At 39.7% G+C, this 18,290-nt stretch overlaps 1 protein-coding gene across 1 annotated transcript; it reads left to right on the forward strand.

The window, feature by feature from the left end:
* Nucleotides 1-12,328: 12,328 nt before the first annotated feature.
* On the forward strand, nucleotides 12,329-16,742 carry LOC135152263 (protein MAIN-LIKE 1-like). The gene is made up of 6 exons (XM_064092121.1): nucleotides 12,329-12,457; nucleotides 13,798-13,893; nucleotides 13,984-14,676; nucleotides 15,324-15,403; nucleotides 15,492-16,011; nucleotides 16,107-16,742. The coding sequence occupies exons 2-6, from the start codon at nucleotides 13,798-13,800 to the stop codon at nucleotides 16,740-16,742; spliced, it is 2,025 nt and encodes a 674-aa protein (XP_063948191.1). The 5' UTR covers nucleotides 12,329-12,457.
* Nucleotides 16,743-18,290: the final 1,548 nt, after the last annotated feature.

Consider the following 18,290-nt stretch of genomic DNA (forward strand, 5'->3'; position numbering starts at 1 on the left):
TCCATTTCCACAGGGTCTTCACGAAAGTCTAATGGCTGAGATTTTGTAACACCCTTCATCCTCCGAAAGTATTGAGAAATATTTCTTCGGGTGCAGTAAGATAAGATCACATCATCAGCATCAGACTTGGCTTTAGAAGCGAAGCCCTTGGTTCGAAGTAGAGTGGATGCTAGAGCCAGTCGCTTGGCAAGATACTTAGGCAAGGCTTCTTCATTGAGATAGACAGTGCAGAAGACTTCCTTGTGGACGAACTTAACACAATATGGATTCTTAACAACCTGAGGACTGTTGAAGACAGCACAATCCAGCAGTTTGTCGCGAAGGAGTTCGTTCAGGTTGGAGCAACGCTTAACCTTTTTGTGAAGTACCCAAAGCTCAGATACAGAGAATGATTTGATAAATTCAACAGACAATCTGAAAAAACCATTCCTCTGTGTATATACAATCAGCTCCCACTCTTCTAGCAATCCCTTAACTGCCACAGTTAAGTATTCCAATTCCAAAGCAAAGGCATGCATAAAGATATCCTCATCAGGGTTTACCTCTCGGAGATCGTAGATCAAAGATAAGAACTTCCTGCCATCGAAAGATTCCCTTTGAGATCCATTAAAGATCCTCTTTGCAATGTCCCAGCTTTTTCCTTCTTTCCTCCTTATATCAAGATTTTTCTGCTTGCAGGCAGCATCATAAATTTTCTGCTTCTCGATCTTGATCTATTCTTCTGTTATCAACTTGACCTCTATAAGTTTTTGAAAATCTCGAAGCTTGCGCTTCCTAGCTTCATTCTTAGCTTTAAACTTCCGTACATTCTCTTCATGTTCAGGATCAACAGGTTCTTCATCCTGAAACAAATAACTCTCATCAAATTTACCTTCTTCTTCTTCTACTTAACGATAGGTAGCATCGAAGACGTCATCATCATCCATGTCTTTCGGAAAGTCATCATAATTGTCAGAGTTGAAGACATTATCAGATTGATGTAACAGCTCTTTGCCTTTTGACCTTTCTGAATTGTCAGGAGCAGATGCAGAAGTATTGCCTTTGTTGCTTTGATTCGAGCTATTTCCCTTGTCATCCATGTCCCCTTTGTCTCCTCTATCTCTATTCTCCCCCTTAGTTGAGGGATCCTCTCTGGAGGGATCAACATTAGACTTTGAGTTCCTGAGGAGTTGATCCAGTTTACTGTCGATATCATCAAATTTGGCCATATAAAGTGCATGATTGGATCTCAATTCGACAGTCAACTCATGAATTTCTTCTTTAAGCTCATCCCTAGAAGAACTGGATGGCCCCTCATCAGCTTTCTTTTCTAGGGTCACCAACTATGCACCCTTCAATTTCTCATTCTCAGCAATCATCTGGGCTAATTCAGCTTTCAGCTTAGTTTCATTTGAGACTAACTACACACTTTGTAAGTGCACACACTATACACATTCTCGAGAGCAAAGTTTGAATATCGATTTAATCGAGAGTCTGTATTGGAGTGGTTGTAGTCTCTGTAGCCGACACACGTGTTGGAATCTGTAGCACCCGAGGATTATTTCTAATATAAGAATATTTCCCGACTTGCTGGAGTTGTTTGATTACGATTAATTTAACTAGACTTAAACAGAATTATTCCGCAATTGAATTAATCGAAGAAATTGGTATAGACGTATTCAACCCCCCCTTCTACGTCTGATTGGACCTAACAACATGTGATAAGTGCCAACGATTTGCCAACTTTACCAACAGCCCATCCACATCCTTAACCACCATGACCAATCCTTGACCTTTTGCCATGTGGGGGATAGACTTGATCGGAGAACTCACTAAAGCCAAGGGAGGAGTAAAGTATGCAGTCGTAGCCGTGGACTACTTTACCAAATGGGCGGAGGCCGCGTCCTTAGCCACCATCACAGCCAAACAAATAACAGATTTTGTTTTTAACTCTTTTGTTGCAGGTTTGGAATTCCTTACAATCTGATCTCGGACAACAGAAAGCAATTCGATAGCAAGGAGCTAAGAGGCCTATGCGATAACCTTGGAATCAAGAAGGACTTCGCGGCGGTGTACCACCTTTAAAGCAACGGACAGACGGAGGCAGTGAACAAAATCATCATAGTTGGAAGATAGCAAAGGAAATTGGCCGGACGAACTCCCGATGGTGCTATGGTCTTACAACACGACTTCTAGGACAACGACTGGGGAGTCGCCCTTCGTGCTAGCTTACGGATGCGAGGCCATGGTTCCAATCGAGGTTGGAGCAGGATCATTTAGGAGAGACTACGTCGACCAACTCGACAACGATACAAATCAGAGTCTATACTTGGACATGATTGAGGAAATCAGAGCTATATCGCAACTTCGCCTGGCCGCCTATCAACGCAGGACGGCTAGGTACTACAACAGCAAGGTGAAGGCTCGTCCCTTTCAAGTCGGGGATCTTGTTCTCAGAAAGGTTGTACTCAACAACAAGAACCCCCTTCATGGAGTCTTCAGGGCTAACTGGGAAGGCCCCTACAAAGTCAAAGTTATACTATGGAAAGGTACCTACAGATTGGAGAACCTGGATGGAAAACCCGTTCCAAGACCTTGGAGCGCGGAACACTTGAAGAAATACTATCAGTAGCCACTGGCTACGTAGACTAGCAATGAGTAAACATCATCCCTAGTCTAAGGGAGTAGTACATATATGCTCTTCCTTGGCCAAGGGCCCTTGCTAGTCTTTTTATGTCCCCTCGGGGTTAACAGCTCCTTGGGACGAGTGTGGTTTCATACTCGAGCGCATTAGTATCAGATTATCTAACTATGGGCCAAAGGCCATGCTATGTTTCAGTTATCTTTAATAAAAGCCTAGAGCCACTCTTTTCCCCGTACAATGGTGTATGCAACGTCTTATTGTTTATTAATACAGGCGTGTTACTAAAATAACCCAAAGGCTGCGCCCTCTCTCCACTTGAAAAAGTGGATTAGAGAGTAATGACCTTTGTACTGAAAAATATATGAACTATCCCAGCAAGGATGAAAAATTTTGGGTTAATTGGCGCGCCCTCAGAAGGGACGCGCCCTTACCTTACTTAAAAACAAGCATCGGCTGTAAACATAAAGAGCAATTAACATGATTCACTTTCACTTGAAAATGAAAACAAGGAAAAGGTCAGGGAAGGGGCGCGCCCAACCCTTGTACTTAAGAAATGCGGACTGCTCATGGAACATAAATTGCTGTGACTTATAAATTAAGCATTTTAAGATTGAAAGGCGCGCCCTCTAAGGACGACGCGCACTACCCCTACTTGTGTTTAGGAGGATAAATTTGTTGCGAACAGAAAGAGATTGATATAACTCCCAGTATCTATGAGATGGGGCGCGCCCTCACGATAATATGAAATGCAAATTAAAAATCATAACAATAGGACATTACACTACTAGGAGAAAGCATAGTTAAAAGTTAAGGCGCGCCGGATTCAAAGGACAATATATATTACAAATTGCAAGGTTTTACAGAGGCCTGCTCCTCAAAATTCAGGTACTGAATAAAGTGTGTAATGCAAAAGGGGGGGGACTTAAAATAAAACATAGGAGCATAACGGAGCTTAGGACGAGTCGCGCCTCGTCTTCTACGGCTTCCTTGGCCAAGGTCGTGACAAGCTCTTCCTTCTTGGAAGCCATAAGTTCAGGATTTTGGGAAGGGAACTCCACTATATAGGCAGCCGCCACCTTGCCAAACTTGGGAGCCCAGTCATAATCTGGCTACCCGTTAAGGAATGTCGCAATATAGCTGTTGACTCCCTCTGTGAAGGCCGCCTCAATCGCCTCGTCATTGCCTTGAGAAATTTTGTTGTTGTCATTATTGAGGGATTTGTTTTTCTTTTTTAGATCAGCAACTTCAGCCTGTGAAGGCGTCCTCTCAGCCTTGAGTTCTTTCTCGGCTGTTGCTTTTCCCTCTTCAGCCTTTTTCAGCAACTTGTCCTGGGTTTTGGCATCCTTGACCAATTGGCTGACTTCCTTTTCTAATTCTTGAAGGCGCGTCCCCTGGGCGGACCTAGCTTCGTCCCTATCCAGGTTGTGAACCAACATCTTACAACCAAAATCCAGGTGTCCTTCTCCTCCTCGGACTTGGCACGCCATGTCTTAAGCTCCTCATCAGACATGATTGTGACCCCAACATCAGTAAGGAATTTGACTGCAGCACTGGTTGATGTAGGGAGATTTTGCCTTTTGGCAGACCTAAGCTTTTTCCGAGCACAATTCTCCTTGGGGACCGGATCGTGGGTTCTGATCACTTGCTTAGTTGAGCTTTGAGGAGGCGCACCCTGTTTCGACGAGCGAACTTTTAGAGGCGCGCCGTCAGAGGAGCTTGGCTTCGTCCTGGTAAAGAAGCCAGGCACGTGAGTAATGTTTGCAAAAACAGCAACAGAGGAAAGCCAATTAGTCTACAGCAATTAAATGGAAGAATAAGATCCAGGATTGTAACAGATGTACAATGAAATTGCAAAGGATGAATATAAAAATGGTAAAGCATCATTTGTAAGAAGGCGCGCCCTTAGAGGCGCAGGGCGCGCCCATATGATACCTTCTCCAAGATTGACATCTGGGGTATCGTCCCTAACTCTCTTTTTTCCCTGTTTTTCTTGAATGGGCTTGCCATCCCTAAAAGTCCTAAAGGGAACTTTGGTGCCAATTTTCTTTGAATGAAGACCATCCCTGATCAAGGCAGGGGTGGTTACTAGGACAGACATATTCTTCCTGTCGTGGGGAAGATTGAGGATGCGTTGTGCTCTATCAAAGGCCTCTCCCTCTAGAGGGTAATGGGTGCTCCACTAGAAGAAAAGTTGTGTTAGAGGTAAACACATATAAAACCAAAGAAACATTTTAACATGGGGGGCGCGCCCTAAGTTGGATATTCACCCGGATTAATATTAATTTGTGTTCGAACCCTCTTGGTGTTGTATACGTAGAAAAAGGGTTCCTTCCATTTTTTAAAATGCGAGACGCGCCCCTCGCTAAAACCTTTGTTGTTGTGTTGACTCCTCACGGCGAGGAAATAGTAACCTATGGAACTTCTTGTGAGCCTAAGAAAGTAGCTCAAGTCTTCCATGGTTGGCTCCCTAAATCCTTCGTCTTTATATAGGATGTAAAGACCAGCTGCCAATTTATAAGAATTTGGGGACAGTTGGATAGGAGCCACATCAAACCACTTGCATATTTTTTCAAAATAGTCGTGAAGGGGCGCCCCCTCCAAGACTTACATGTCTAGGGGTTAAAACTGTGCGAGGGATCCTATGATTCCAGATATCGAAGAGATGTGCTCTCATTTCTTCAAGAGGCACCCCGGCCGTCCCTTACTGTTCGTAATAATCCATAACCCATTCCAGCTCCTCCTAGGAAATGGTAGATGACTGATCCACGCAACTTAGTTTGCCCTTGCTCTTCTTTATCTCTTCAGCCATCTTGGAGGTAATTTCCATATCCTCATACTCTGACCAATTTATATCCATCTCCCATTCTTGTATAGGAGGGTGGGAATAGGGCTTTGGGGAACTGTCAGGAGATGGGGGGATTGTTGAAGCTCGCCCCCGGGCGCGCCCATAGGAGGACCTCCCTTTACATGATCTTCAATTGTCCTCAGAAGACGTGGAGGACGCGCCTTCATCATCCTTGGGCGAAACTTTGGAGTCAGAATCATCATTGTTGGGTGGAAAAGGAGTGTTATAATCTGAAGATGAAGAGATGATTTGATACATCTTCCCTTTGCCTTTGCGGGAGGGGATGGACGCGCCCTCTGGTTCATCCCTAAACCAGTCTTTAATAGAAGAGTCGTAGTCCGCGGGTCAGCCGTGAGCAGTGTGAGTACTGGTAGCCTCGTCAGTTGAGGGAGGTGGAGTAATAGCCTGGGGAGTAGAGGAGTGTGTGCACTCCATATTATCTCCGGTAAGATTGTGGAGGATCCTTTCTTTTGCGTCCTCAGAAAGAATCTGCGAAGGACGTGGTGGGGATGATGAAATTTACTGGGGTGGATAAACTGAAATCCCAAGTCGAGCGAGAAAACCTCTGAAGGGATGAAAAGGGGGGATGCGTCCTCACCTGTCAGCTGTAAATAATAAGGAGATAGTAAGGGCGCGCCTCTTCCATAAAAAAGAATGGAATGTAAAAACGAAGAATGTGAATTCAGGTTGTTGAGCTGAGACGATGGCTTACGACCGCACAAAGGCCGTCTAAGGATAAAGGTCTTATACGCATCCTGAAGGTGGTGCGCCCCAAACACGGTGTGTACATAGAAAGGAACAAGTCGGTAACGTGGGTGAAACCAGAAGGCGCGCCCTAAGAGTAAGGTTGCTAGTCCCAATATATTTTAGCTAAAAGAAACTACGTCGATGATTGAATCATTTACGTTAAGAGGATGTGAGGGCGCGCCTAGTTAGGCGGGCGCCCCCCGGAGATGTGGTTGCTTAGTTCGAATTAGGTAAACAGGTTTGCCGCATTTATCTACAATCTCGATGGATCGAAACAGATATATGCAAATCGATACATGTATATACATACAAATAAAATGAAGAACATGAAGAACGCACAGGCAGTTGAAAAGACACATACACATATCTATCAATATACTGGGTTAGAATCGACGGGATTAAAAGGAAAACATACCTTGGAGGATGAAAAGTAGATTGGCCGGATTAATTTCGCAAATAGACACTGGAAAGACGCGTGGCTCGCTTGAAAAGCTCTGGTCGCTGGTGAGGAGAGAGAGATGTCGAAAGAAAGTGAAGAAGAAGAAATAGGGGTGTAGAGAGATATTTATAGTCGTGGACAGCTGTCCCCCTTGCTTCGTATTTTGAATTTTTATTTATTTGTTTGCCAAGAGTTGCAACAGTTCGGTCGTTTCGAATTCCAGGTAGAAGGCGAGGAAGTGCTCTGAAGTTAGTAAGGACGCGCCCGGTTGTGGAGACGCGCCCGGATGTATAGGTTTCGAGTAAATTATGCGAGAAAAAGAAGATAAAGGTTCCATAGACATCTCCAATGCCTGTAAAACCTGGGGAGTACTTGTTATGGCCGATTCTGGTCATAGTCAAAGAAAGGGCGCGCCCTCTTCGGAAAGCTCGGGGGGACGCGGCCTCTATGTCTTAACCTTCTCTAGTCAGGGTAATGAGTGTCAAGGCGCGCCTTATCCGGGCGAATATCGGAGAACACGACCCCTTTGTCATAAGGACACGAAGATATAAATGAGGATGTGAGGGTGCGCCTATGGTTAGGGCGCGTCCCTCGGTTCAGTAAGGACGCAATTGCAGCTAAACAATTTATGTGTGAGGATGAGTGAGTCTCGATGACGACCCTTCCCGGGAATATGAAGACTAGTTACCAGGATCATTTGGTAGTTATCAGGCTCATCTGATAGTTCTCGGGCTTATCCGGGCATGATCTACAATCCTCAATCCTGCTATCTGTCAAGTTAACCCTCGTGTGGGGTTTTGAGGTGATCATGGCTCTTGAAGGCCCTCCAGGGTAACATGAAGGCCGATCATATGTCTAGATCCTGTATTCTGGTGAGTTCGCCCTCATCGGGGGATGAGACGATCGTGTAACTTGGCTCCTTATTTACTTTATTTCATGATGAAGACCTCACTCGGAGGTGAGGACGCGTCCCTACACCTCAAGGAATGGTCACGGCTCTCCCAGATGACTCCTCCATGTTATAAAGAGTCGTAGTAGATGTTATCTCTCGTAGTGATGATAACGTCGAATCTGTGATATACTTGGACTAGGAGTATGAGGTAGTCAGCCTCAAGGCTAATTCTAATTGGAGTAGGATTCTAAGAGATAGGTCACCGGCTTAAGATTTGTCTTATCACCAAGAGGCCTAGTCCTAATCAAACTAGGAGTCTTGGCGTAGTAGAACTACGTACGGCTTGATCCCCTATATAAAAGGGTACGTAGGCACATCGAGGGGATATATCGAGAGTTGTGAGAACGAGAGCAGAAATATATTCCCTTGATCTCAGTCACCCTCAAACACCTAAAACCACCACCCACGGCGGATTTTCGTCATATAATCACCACGCTACACCTAATTCCGGCAACGAACCTCACGTTTGTTGATTCACCAAATTCCTCTATCAACAACTACTATAGAATTTAATTATTTTTTGAACTATTAAAAATATTAAAATTTAATATATTACTACGGGTCCCCAATATTACTGAGGGGGCCGGCTGACCAGCAGTATAATTGAATTCCAAAAGTATTTTGGTTGATAAACACCATTCAACTATTACCTTACAAAATGCTAAGAACAATTTCTTTAAAACTCCTTTCAGAGTTATCGGTGTATCTATGTGCCGCTCTTCTATCCTTAAAAACTTTCTATAATGATAAGTTTTTCGTCGATTGTATATTTAATAGCACGAAATTGCCATTTCCATTTAGAAAATTATTTAAACAATAATGATATCCAAGATGAAAAGAGCAAAGAGCCAAAACATCTTTACAGAATTTGCAAATACATTTCACTAGCAAAGATATTTACATATACAAAATTGAAGGCCCAAACATGCGGCGCTCAATAGGCGTCCATGGTGTTCGAATAAGCATCGGGTCCTACACTGGCTAGGTGTGCAAGCGTTATCTGCCGGTATTGAATTGAAACATATGGGAACAGACTTGATGTTTTGCGCATTCTCTCCCAACTCACCTGTATATCAAAAAATGTCATTACAAGGGTGGATAGGTAAATATGTCTAATTATCTACTAAAAAAATGATACATGTGTGTTTTTCATTTTCTATGATGCATGTGTATTTTTCATTTTCTGGGCATAGTATGATACATTTTATGAACGCTAGACCTTATGAAAAATGAAGTAATAACCTTCGTTTTTGTTAGCGGAGAGGGCACTTGAGAAATTATTACTATTTATCAATAAGGTGAGAACAAATAATGTGAGAAATTTGGCCATTTTAATTCTTTACTTATTTTATATATGCAGTTGTGCGAGGACAGGACCATCCTACCTTTTATACTACTCATACTTACGGATTGCGTTATTGTAGTTAGTATGCTTGGTGGATGACATTAATGATATCTTAGTTTGGGATTTCATTTGTAGTTATTGTGAGAATTTTTTGATTGAGTTAACATTAATGATAGAGTACTATTAGTTTAAGATGTAGTTTTTGGTTGATGAAGTTATAATCACAACGAGGAATTTTTAAAATTAAATTTATTATAACAAATTTAAATTGACATTATTTACTTTGTACTCTTTTTATCAAAAATAATAATCGTTTTAACATTTTACACATAATTAGAGTTGTAAAGAAAATATACCCGTACATATTATTTTTCCACCTTTTCATTTTTTCACTTAAAATATATATAAATATGAAATTTTATATAGAAAAAATCGCAAAACAATATATAAAGATATATATATATATATATATTTTTAATTTTAAATTATGTATAAAATGTCGAAATCACTGTTATTTTGTGATAAATGAGTATATGTGTGTGCATGTGTACTGTGTAGTGTTTGTAGTTATTGTGAGATTTTGTGGATTTAGATGACACATTGACGATCTGTTGATTTGTAATCAAAATTTTCAATTAATGAGATGATTTAAATTTTCAATTAATGAGATCATTATAGAGATAGGTGTTTATCATAATTAATAGAATATAATAAAATAAGTTGTTGAGAAACTCCCCATTCTTAGCTAAAAACTGAGTTGCCATATCAAAAATAAAAAATAGAGATGATGTGATGAAAATCTTATACTTTAACCAAGTTTCCCCTTATTTATAATTTTAGCCAAGCCAATACATCATCTATACAATACTATAATAAGCCAAAGATAGGTATAATTTGTACTCGCACAAAATTTTGGTTTGTTCTTCTCTTCTGTAACCAAAAGTCTGTCGCAGGTAAACTTCTCTTACTCTTACACTATTAAAGAGTTTTATACCGTTTAAATAGAAACACTTGAGATGTTGCACAAGATAAAAATATTACCATTATTCTTTCAAATATAATTTATATACTATATTATAATAAACCGATATTGGTATAATTTGTAGTCGTTCAAAAAATATATACTATAATAAGCCAAGATAGGTATAATTTGTAGTCGTACAAAATTTTGGTTTGGTCTTCTCTTCTCCACAAGTCTGTCGCATGTAAACTTCTCTTACTCTTACACTATTAAAGAGTTTTATACCGTTTAAATACAAACACTTGAGATGTTGCACAAGATAAAAATATTACCATTATTCTTTCAAATATAATTTATATACTATATTATAATAAACCGATATTGGTATAATTTGTAGTCGTTCAAAAAATATAATCAGTTGGTAAATATAATCTGATTAAAATCCAATTCATCAATTCTAAAATACTAATAAGATAATGTTAAAATTTAAATTATAATTAAAAAATTACGAATTCTATACCCGCCCGTGCTTTGCACGGGTTAAAGGCTAGTATTTATAACAACTTGAAATAATAATAACAATTTATATTTAAAACATAACCAAATAATATAACCAATATCATCGAAACAAAATATATAAGAGAAAATTTTATATAATACCTTAAAAGTCCAAATTAGCCGACGATTATGATGTTTTAGGCATTTTTTGAAAATAACAAGATTAGTCACATGCCGATATATAAATAATTACTACTTACTTTAAAATTATTTTAATAAACTAATTATTTAACAATTTATTATTAAAAAAATTCTCATATATTAAAATAAATTTAAGAACACACATAATTCATTACTGAAGATAATTTGAGATATCAATAATAATTATATTAATTATTTAAACTTTAAAATATTAAATAAACGTTGTCTGTGACTACGTCAAAGTCAAGTGTGTCTCTAACCCTCACCCAAATGCAATCGGTAATTCTAATGGGGCGGGCATTGTTATTCCTAAGGGCCCATGCATGGCATGACAGAGGGTGAAGCCATTCCTTTGGGCCTTTCAAACTGGGGGCATTGTTATTCGGCATGAATGGAATGGGGGGGTGGGGTTCATGATGCTCCATTTTCAAGATAAAATCCAAATAACGGAAGAGTTAAATAACGTAAGAGTTGCGGGAGGCTTTAACTATGTTCAATGCAATCTAAGGCAATCATTTTGTGGAGGAGGAGACTCTTGGAATTGTCTCACGGGTACTCGTCGAGCAAAACTTGGCAGCTCAATACTTGGCGGAATATGGCAGGGATAATTTGAACGCTTTTGGGGAAGTCCCTGGCTCAGTCGGGAACCTTCAGCACTTCCTGGACAGAGACTTGGGCCTGGAAATTCCTCTTCAGGTCATGGACAACATGGGTCTAGGAGAAGTGGTCAATGCTCCGAAACCTCCTCGTCCTTCCCCAGTCGCTCAGCCGGTTTTCGATGAGGCAGAAGGTGTATTGGAAAGGGAATTGTTCACTCTGCAGGGTCCTCCTAATTTGTTCAGGGTCCTTTCTGAGGATCCAATGATGCTTGAGGAAAAAAATCAACATGTCAGGTTTAGCCTCTATCTCTGAAGAGAGGCATCCAGTGGTAGAAGCTATTAAGGGAAAAAACAAACTATACGAGGGACCCAACTTCAACAAAGATGGGATCCTGAGCATGGCTGCGGTGGAGATTTTAGACAGTGGATGCCTGGCTAATGTTTCTGCGGTTTTTGTTGAGGACACAATCGACCTAAAAAGTGAAGTCTGTATGTGAGTTAAAGCGAAGGAGGTACTGGAAAACGCAGTGGTGGGTTGGCCTAAGAATGGCGTGGAGTCTAGCTCCTTGTCTTTGGTTCATTCTGGTTTGGAGGTAGAAGAAATGGAGGCTCTCTATAAAGATGCATTGGTGCTAATGGAAGTGTCTGAAGCAATGGCGGAATGGGATAAATTTGTCAAGAATAAGAAACGTAAAATGCATTAAGTCTCTCAGGGTTATTGGTTCCGTGTCAGTCTTAGATTCTCTTGGTCTTGTGTCAGGTTGTTAGTATTTTTTAGGATGTCAGCTAGTTTATTATTGGGCTCCTTCACATTACTAGGCACCTTGAACAAAAGCTTTACAAATATAACCACCTTTTTTTTCACTTCACATTTCTAACCACCCTAATTCATACACCCCTCGGGCGAACACAGCTGAAATTTTTTTTTAAGCCCAGATCTTGCTACGGGCGAACAGAAGAACTCCAGGCAAGTGTGTTCGCCCCTGCCACGGGCGAACATACCTGTGAAGCATTGACGTGTCCGGCCCAGTCAGGGGCGGCCACGTGTCCCTTTTACCCCTCAAAACCCCGACCCCTTTGTTTCTTCTTCATCTTCGCCGCAGCAAACAGCTTCTTCTCAGATTTTCACACATTGCAAGCTTCAATTTCTAGAAGAAAGGGTGATCCGGACAGAGAAAAGGGGGGAAAAAGGAGCTTGCTTTGCTACTTTCACCGGATCAAATTAATCAATTTCACCCATTTTCAAGGTTTTTCCACCATTCTCAATCTCATCAAATTGCATGCATGTATTTTTATAAATTTTATAATGATTGTTCTTATAAATATTTATAATGAATTATATGACAAGCTTGATTAGTAATTTTGTATGATGATTTATAATGAATGTTGTTAGTTGGTATTTGTTAGTAGATTATGTTAATTTTAGAAATTAGGTTAGTAGATTAAATTTAGAAATTAGGTTAGTAGATTAAATTTGGGTGTTTTACGTTAAAAAATAGAATAAAAATAAGCAATCTCACATTTTCGAATTTAATTGGAATTATTTCGAATTTTGGAATTAAAAATTGGAATTATTTCGAATTTTGGAATTATTTCGAATTTTGGAATTAAAAATTGGAATTATTTCGAATTTTGGAATTAAAAAAATATTAATAGAAATAGGAATTATTATGAATTTTTGATTTGATTAAAATAATTTTCGAATTATAAAATTGGGAAAATTAGTGTAGATCTCATATTTTGAATGAATTAAAAATTAGACTTGATTAGTAATTTGTTTGATAATTTATAATGGGTTTTGTTAGTTGGTATTTGGTAGTAGCTTATGTTAGTGATAATTTTAGTTTAGATTAGTAGTTGGTGATGATTGTTGTTGATTAATAGTGGTAGTGATAATTTTAGTTTAGATTAGTAGTTGGTGATGATTATTGTATTATTTACGTTAAGAATAGATTAAATATAATCAATTTAATTTTAGCTTTTATTGAATTTAATGAAATTAAATTAAATCGAATTTAAAAGTAAACTTGACACCATTAAATTAAATAGATTAGTAGTTGGTGATGATTGTTGTATTATTTACGTTAAGAGTAGATTAAATATAATCAATTTAATTTTAGCTTTTATTGAATTTAATGAAATTAAATTAAATCGAATTTAAAAGTAAACTTGACACCATTAAATTAAATAGATTAGTAGTTGGTGATGATTGTTGTTGATTAGTAGTGGTAGTGCTAATTTTAGTTTAGATTAGTAGTTTAAATTAAGTAGTGGTAGTGCAAATTTTAATTTAAATTATACAATGTTATATTATTCCAATAAATAAAAAAAATTAGATTTGTAAAAATAGTTAGAGATAATTATTTCGAATTTAAAATTAAGTAATATAAAATATAATATAAAATATAATATAAAATATAATATAAAATAAAAAAATCATATTTGTAAAATTAGTTAGACATAATTACAATTAAAATTAAAATCACAATGTTATATTATTACAATTAAAATGAAAATTATTTCGAATATTGGATTTAATGAAACAATTTCAAATTTAATAACAAATATTTTGAATTTAATTTCGCAGATGGATGTCGGTCGTTCTGGTCCCGGACCTTTAGACGGGAGTTTGTTGACATTACAGTCTGTGCACAGGTCTCAGGTTGTGTGGGACAACATAGAGGTAAACTCCTTCTTTAGTGCAATTTTTTTTACATTTGTATGAGTCTGTAGCCTATAGGGACTAATATTTTGTGCACTACAATTATTTCAGCCACCCCCTGATTTCAGATTGAGGACAAACTTTGGGGAGTATTGGAAGGCAGTTCGAGCCCACAGACCGCATCAGATGATCATGGATGCAATCAGGGATTTAGGATTTGATTGCATATTTAGGCTGGGACAGTTCAAGCACGACAGGGGTTTGATTACAGCCTTTATCGAGAGATGGCGTGGAGAGACGCACACCTTCCACCTGCCGTTCGGAGAGGCCACTATCACTCTTGAGGATGTTCATCACATTCTCGGGTTACCCACTGAGGGTGATCCACTGATCCTCCGTGGAGCGAGTACCAGCGTGGAGGAAAGGCGCGTGCTAGTAGGCGAATTTCTTGGGCTATTACCAGAAGCCAAGGACGATGTTAACCGAGGTGGTTTAAAGATCAAATGGCTTGTGGATAACTTCGGGTCTTGTGAGCGGTTGGAGCAGTTGGATCCAGAGGATATAGGTTATGGTGTACAGCTTACCTACCATATTCGGGCGCACCTACTATGCGTTATTGGATCATTGTTCCCCCACAGCAGCGGGAACCGCGTGCAGCTTGACCTTCTATGGTTAATGAGGGACATGGACCAGCTGCGTCGGTATAGCTGGGGTAGTGCTGTTCTTGGCTTCCTATACCAGAAGCTATGTTCTTCTAGCAGGGCTAACTGTACTGATTTCTGTGGCTACGCCACATTGGTACAGGTAATACTAAACCAACCACAACTTTCTTTCTCGTCTTTATTGTTGCATTATTTATTCATCATGTGCACTTGTACTAACCTTGCCGCTAATTTTTTCGAATTATAAAATTGGGAAAATTAGTGTAGATCTCATATTTTGAATGAATTAAAAATTAGACTTGATTAGTAATTTGTTTGATAATTTATAATGGGTTTTGTTAGTTGGTATTTGGTAGTAGCTTATGTTAGTGATAATTTTAGTTTAGATTAGTAGTTGGTGATGATTGTTGTTGATTAGTAGTGGTAGTGATAATTTTAGTTTAGATTAGTAGTTGGTGATGATTATTGTATTATTTACGTTAAGAGTAGATTAAATATAATCAATTTAATTTTAGCTTTTATTGAATTTAATGAAATTAAATTAAATCGAATTTAAAAGTAAACTTGACACCATTAAATTAAATAGATTAGTAGTTGGTGATGATTGTTGTTGATTAGTAGTGGTAGTGCTAATTTTAGTTTAGATTACTAGTTTAAATTAAAAAAATCAGATTTGTAAAAATAGTTAGAGATAATTATTTCGAATTTAAAATTAAGTAATATTTATTTCTCGTCTTTATTGTTGTATTATTTATTCATCATGTGCACTTGTACTAACCTTGCCGCTAGGTGTGGATTTACGAGCGCTTTCCGTCACTAGCGCCTAGGCACAGGGGTCAACCCTTGTTCGAGTACCCGCTGGCGCTGAGGTATGTTGTCACTCCTTTTGTTGATTAACTTCAATTCATATTTGTTGCATGTATAACCTCTGAGCACTTATGCCAACTTCCACTGTAGGTGGAAGGCGCCACTTAGGCGTTGTCAGGTGCCGCATGCGCAGAGCCGCATGACACAATATGAGTTGGATGCGTTGACACCCCGACAGTTTCGATGGAGGCCATATGCTGATTTACCTGCAGAGCATCACCCGGAGGCCACTGTGTACTTGCGTTGGACGGCTCCCGCCCCCATGATGTACATGTCCTACGTCGAGTGGTGCTACACGGACAGGGTGACGAGGCAGTTTGGTTTTATGCAGGGTGTACCATATTCCTCTCCCTACCCTAATCATCAGGACCTGCACGACCACTACAACGAGCAGGTTGATTGGATGTACGCGAGGGAGCCATTTGTTGATCTTTGGGATACGCGCATGGAGCGTGCCCTCGCATCTCCTCCACTTATGCATGGCGAGGGTTGCACTGCCTCATACCTGCCATGGTTCCACAGGGTCACACGTCGAATCATCATTAACCCCTTACACTGGCCACAGCAGGAGGGTGCCTTCCAGGGAACACAGCTCTCGCCACAGGAACTGGTAAATATACATGCTTAAATATACATGCTTAAATATACATGTTCTCCGCTTGTTTTGTACACTGTTCTGACTTAAATATACATGTTTGTAAACAGGAGGAGCAGTTATCCGCTATGCAGCGTGCCATTGACCCTTATGCTCCTGATTTGGGTCTGGCAAACCATATTTTACAGGATATGGTTACTCGTGTACAGCGTCGACCTACGGAACAGGCCCCTGCCAGACCTAGGGCACGGGCTCCTGCAGGGCGTAGGGGACGACCACCAGTCACACCGGTAGTGCCCGAAGAGGGCACTTACTACACCCATGTGGGTAGCTCACACCTTGCAGGCACCTCACATTCTGCAGGTCATGATGGAGCAGGTACTTTTGAGGCTGGTGGTTGGTCTCCATTCATTCAGCCTTCTACATCTGAGGGGGTTCCATGGCCCCAAAGGAGCAGATTAGGGGATGATGAGGCACAGGACGATGAGGGTCCGTCACAGGATCACTTGTCAGAGTCATATGTATATCGTCCTGACATGTCATTCTTAGAGGATCACACACCTCCCCCATTCACCCAGGACCCGTCCTTTGGGAGCAGTACATACAGATTCGGGAGTCCACCTGTCACGTTCACTCCGATGATGTCCACCAGCGGCCAGGGTTTTACCACACCTTTACCCGCTTTTGCTGCATTTGCGGGGGATAGTAGCCCCTGGGCGTACGCACCTGTCATTTCGAAATTTTAAACATGCAAGAAGAGCAGTGCAGGGAGTTGCCATAATACAAATTTTGAATTATGTCATAACTGCAACTACTTTTGAATATACATAATATTACAACAATAATTCAATGTGGAGCTGTCCTATAAATATGTTCTCCCCCATACATTCAACACATACACTTCACTCATTTTATTGTTTGTCATTGCAACACTTCTTCTTTTAATCACTTCAATCACCCCAAAATGGATAAGGGCAAGGCACCAATGACCCCCGGGTATGAAAAACGCCTAAAAAAACAAGAGAGAAGACAACCGGAGCTATTGTTGGGAGGAATGCGCAGCAACCAGAACAACCAACAACCGGTCGTGCAACAAAAGCGTCGCCCACCAATGGGACGGATGGCGACGAATCAGCATCCAGGGGGGGCTCCAATGAGCCTTAAAGAGGAGATCTTACAGGAGAAACGTCGCCAGGCCGAAGAGCACGCTCGAGAGCTGGCCCAGATGAAATTCAACAACTCTTGCCGCAAGTTTACTACTAGGAGAATCAGAAAGGGCAAAGATTGGGTGCCGACATATCAGGAGGTATTAGACGAGTCCGAACGTTATCCTGAAGTTCAACAACTTTATTTTGACAGACTTCGTCGGTTGGGTATCCCATTTTCTGATGCTCGCTACAATCGATACATGGCTGGAATTACGAAAGAATGTGATGCACTGCAGAAGAAACTTGATGCACGTGAAGAAGCTGAATTTTGGGAAGTATGGGGAGATGTGCCAAATTTTCTTTATGATTGCAATGAAAAGCATACCTCGGTGGCCGCTGATGCTGAAGATGATGATGAAGATTATGATTCCGACTATTATGTCGACATAACTCAGGATTGAGAATATTAAAGACCTCGAACTTATCAAATGTACTTTTATTTGCAGTTTTTATTTTTGCAAATCAGAATGATATGAGCAATATCTATTTATATTAACCTAAACAAAATTATTCATATTACCGAAAAAACGACATATTTTAGTGCTTATTTTTTATTATTGTTAATCCAAGCATTACATAAACTGAGGGATGTGTAATTTAAAGGAAACACAAGCATTACATAAAATTAAAAGAACACAAGCATTACATAAAATTAAAGGAAACACAAGCATTACATAAAGTGAAAATAAAATTACATTTGATTAAAATAATTAAAATATTTGAAATGACAAGTCTCTGCAGTTCTTGTATCTTCTTGAGTCAAACTTGTAATGCAGTAGAACAGTAGCTGCAATTTAAAGGGGTGAGTAGACAACTCATAATTAAAGTTTGATATGACAAGTCCTTGCACTTTGATATGTTATTGAAGGATGCAGTTATTCCCCTTCAAAATAATGCATTTACAAGTGGCTAAAAATCTTTCCGGATCTGATAATAATTTTGGATTTTACAAGTCCTTTGGCTTTAAGTCTAATGCAGCCTTGCTTTCTGCAGAACCTTTACTTTATGACATACTGTTCATCATGTGAACCTCTGCATTATGAGATACTACTGTTGATCATGTGAATATCAGCATTATGGGATACA

This window comes from Daucus carota, chromosome 4 (assembly GCF_001625215.2).
Source record: "Daucus carota subsp. sativus chromosome 4, DH1 v3.0, whole genome shotgun sequence".
Lineage (NCBI taxonomy): Eukaryota > Viridiplantae > Streptophyta > Magnoliopsida > Apiales > Apiaceae > Daucus > Daucus carota.

Bases quoted from the DNA above. Each gene is read 5' to 3' on its own strand.
- LOC135152263 (XM_064092121.1), top strand. From the start codon at position 13,798: ATGGATGTCGGTCGTTCTGGTCCCGGACCTTTAGACGGGAGTTTGTTG. The intron at 14,677-15,323 runs GTAATACTAAAC...CCTTGCCGCTAG, and splicing joins GCTACGCCACATTGGTACAG to GTGTGGATTTACGAGCGCTT. The intron at 16,012-16,106 runs GTAAATATACAT...GTTTGTAAACAG, and splicing joins AGCTCTCGCCACAGGAACTG to GAGGAGCAGTTATCCGCTAT.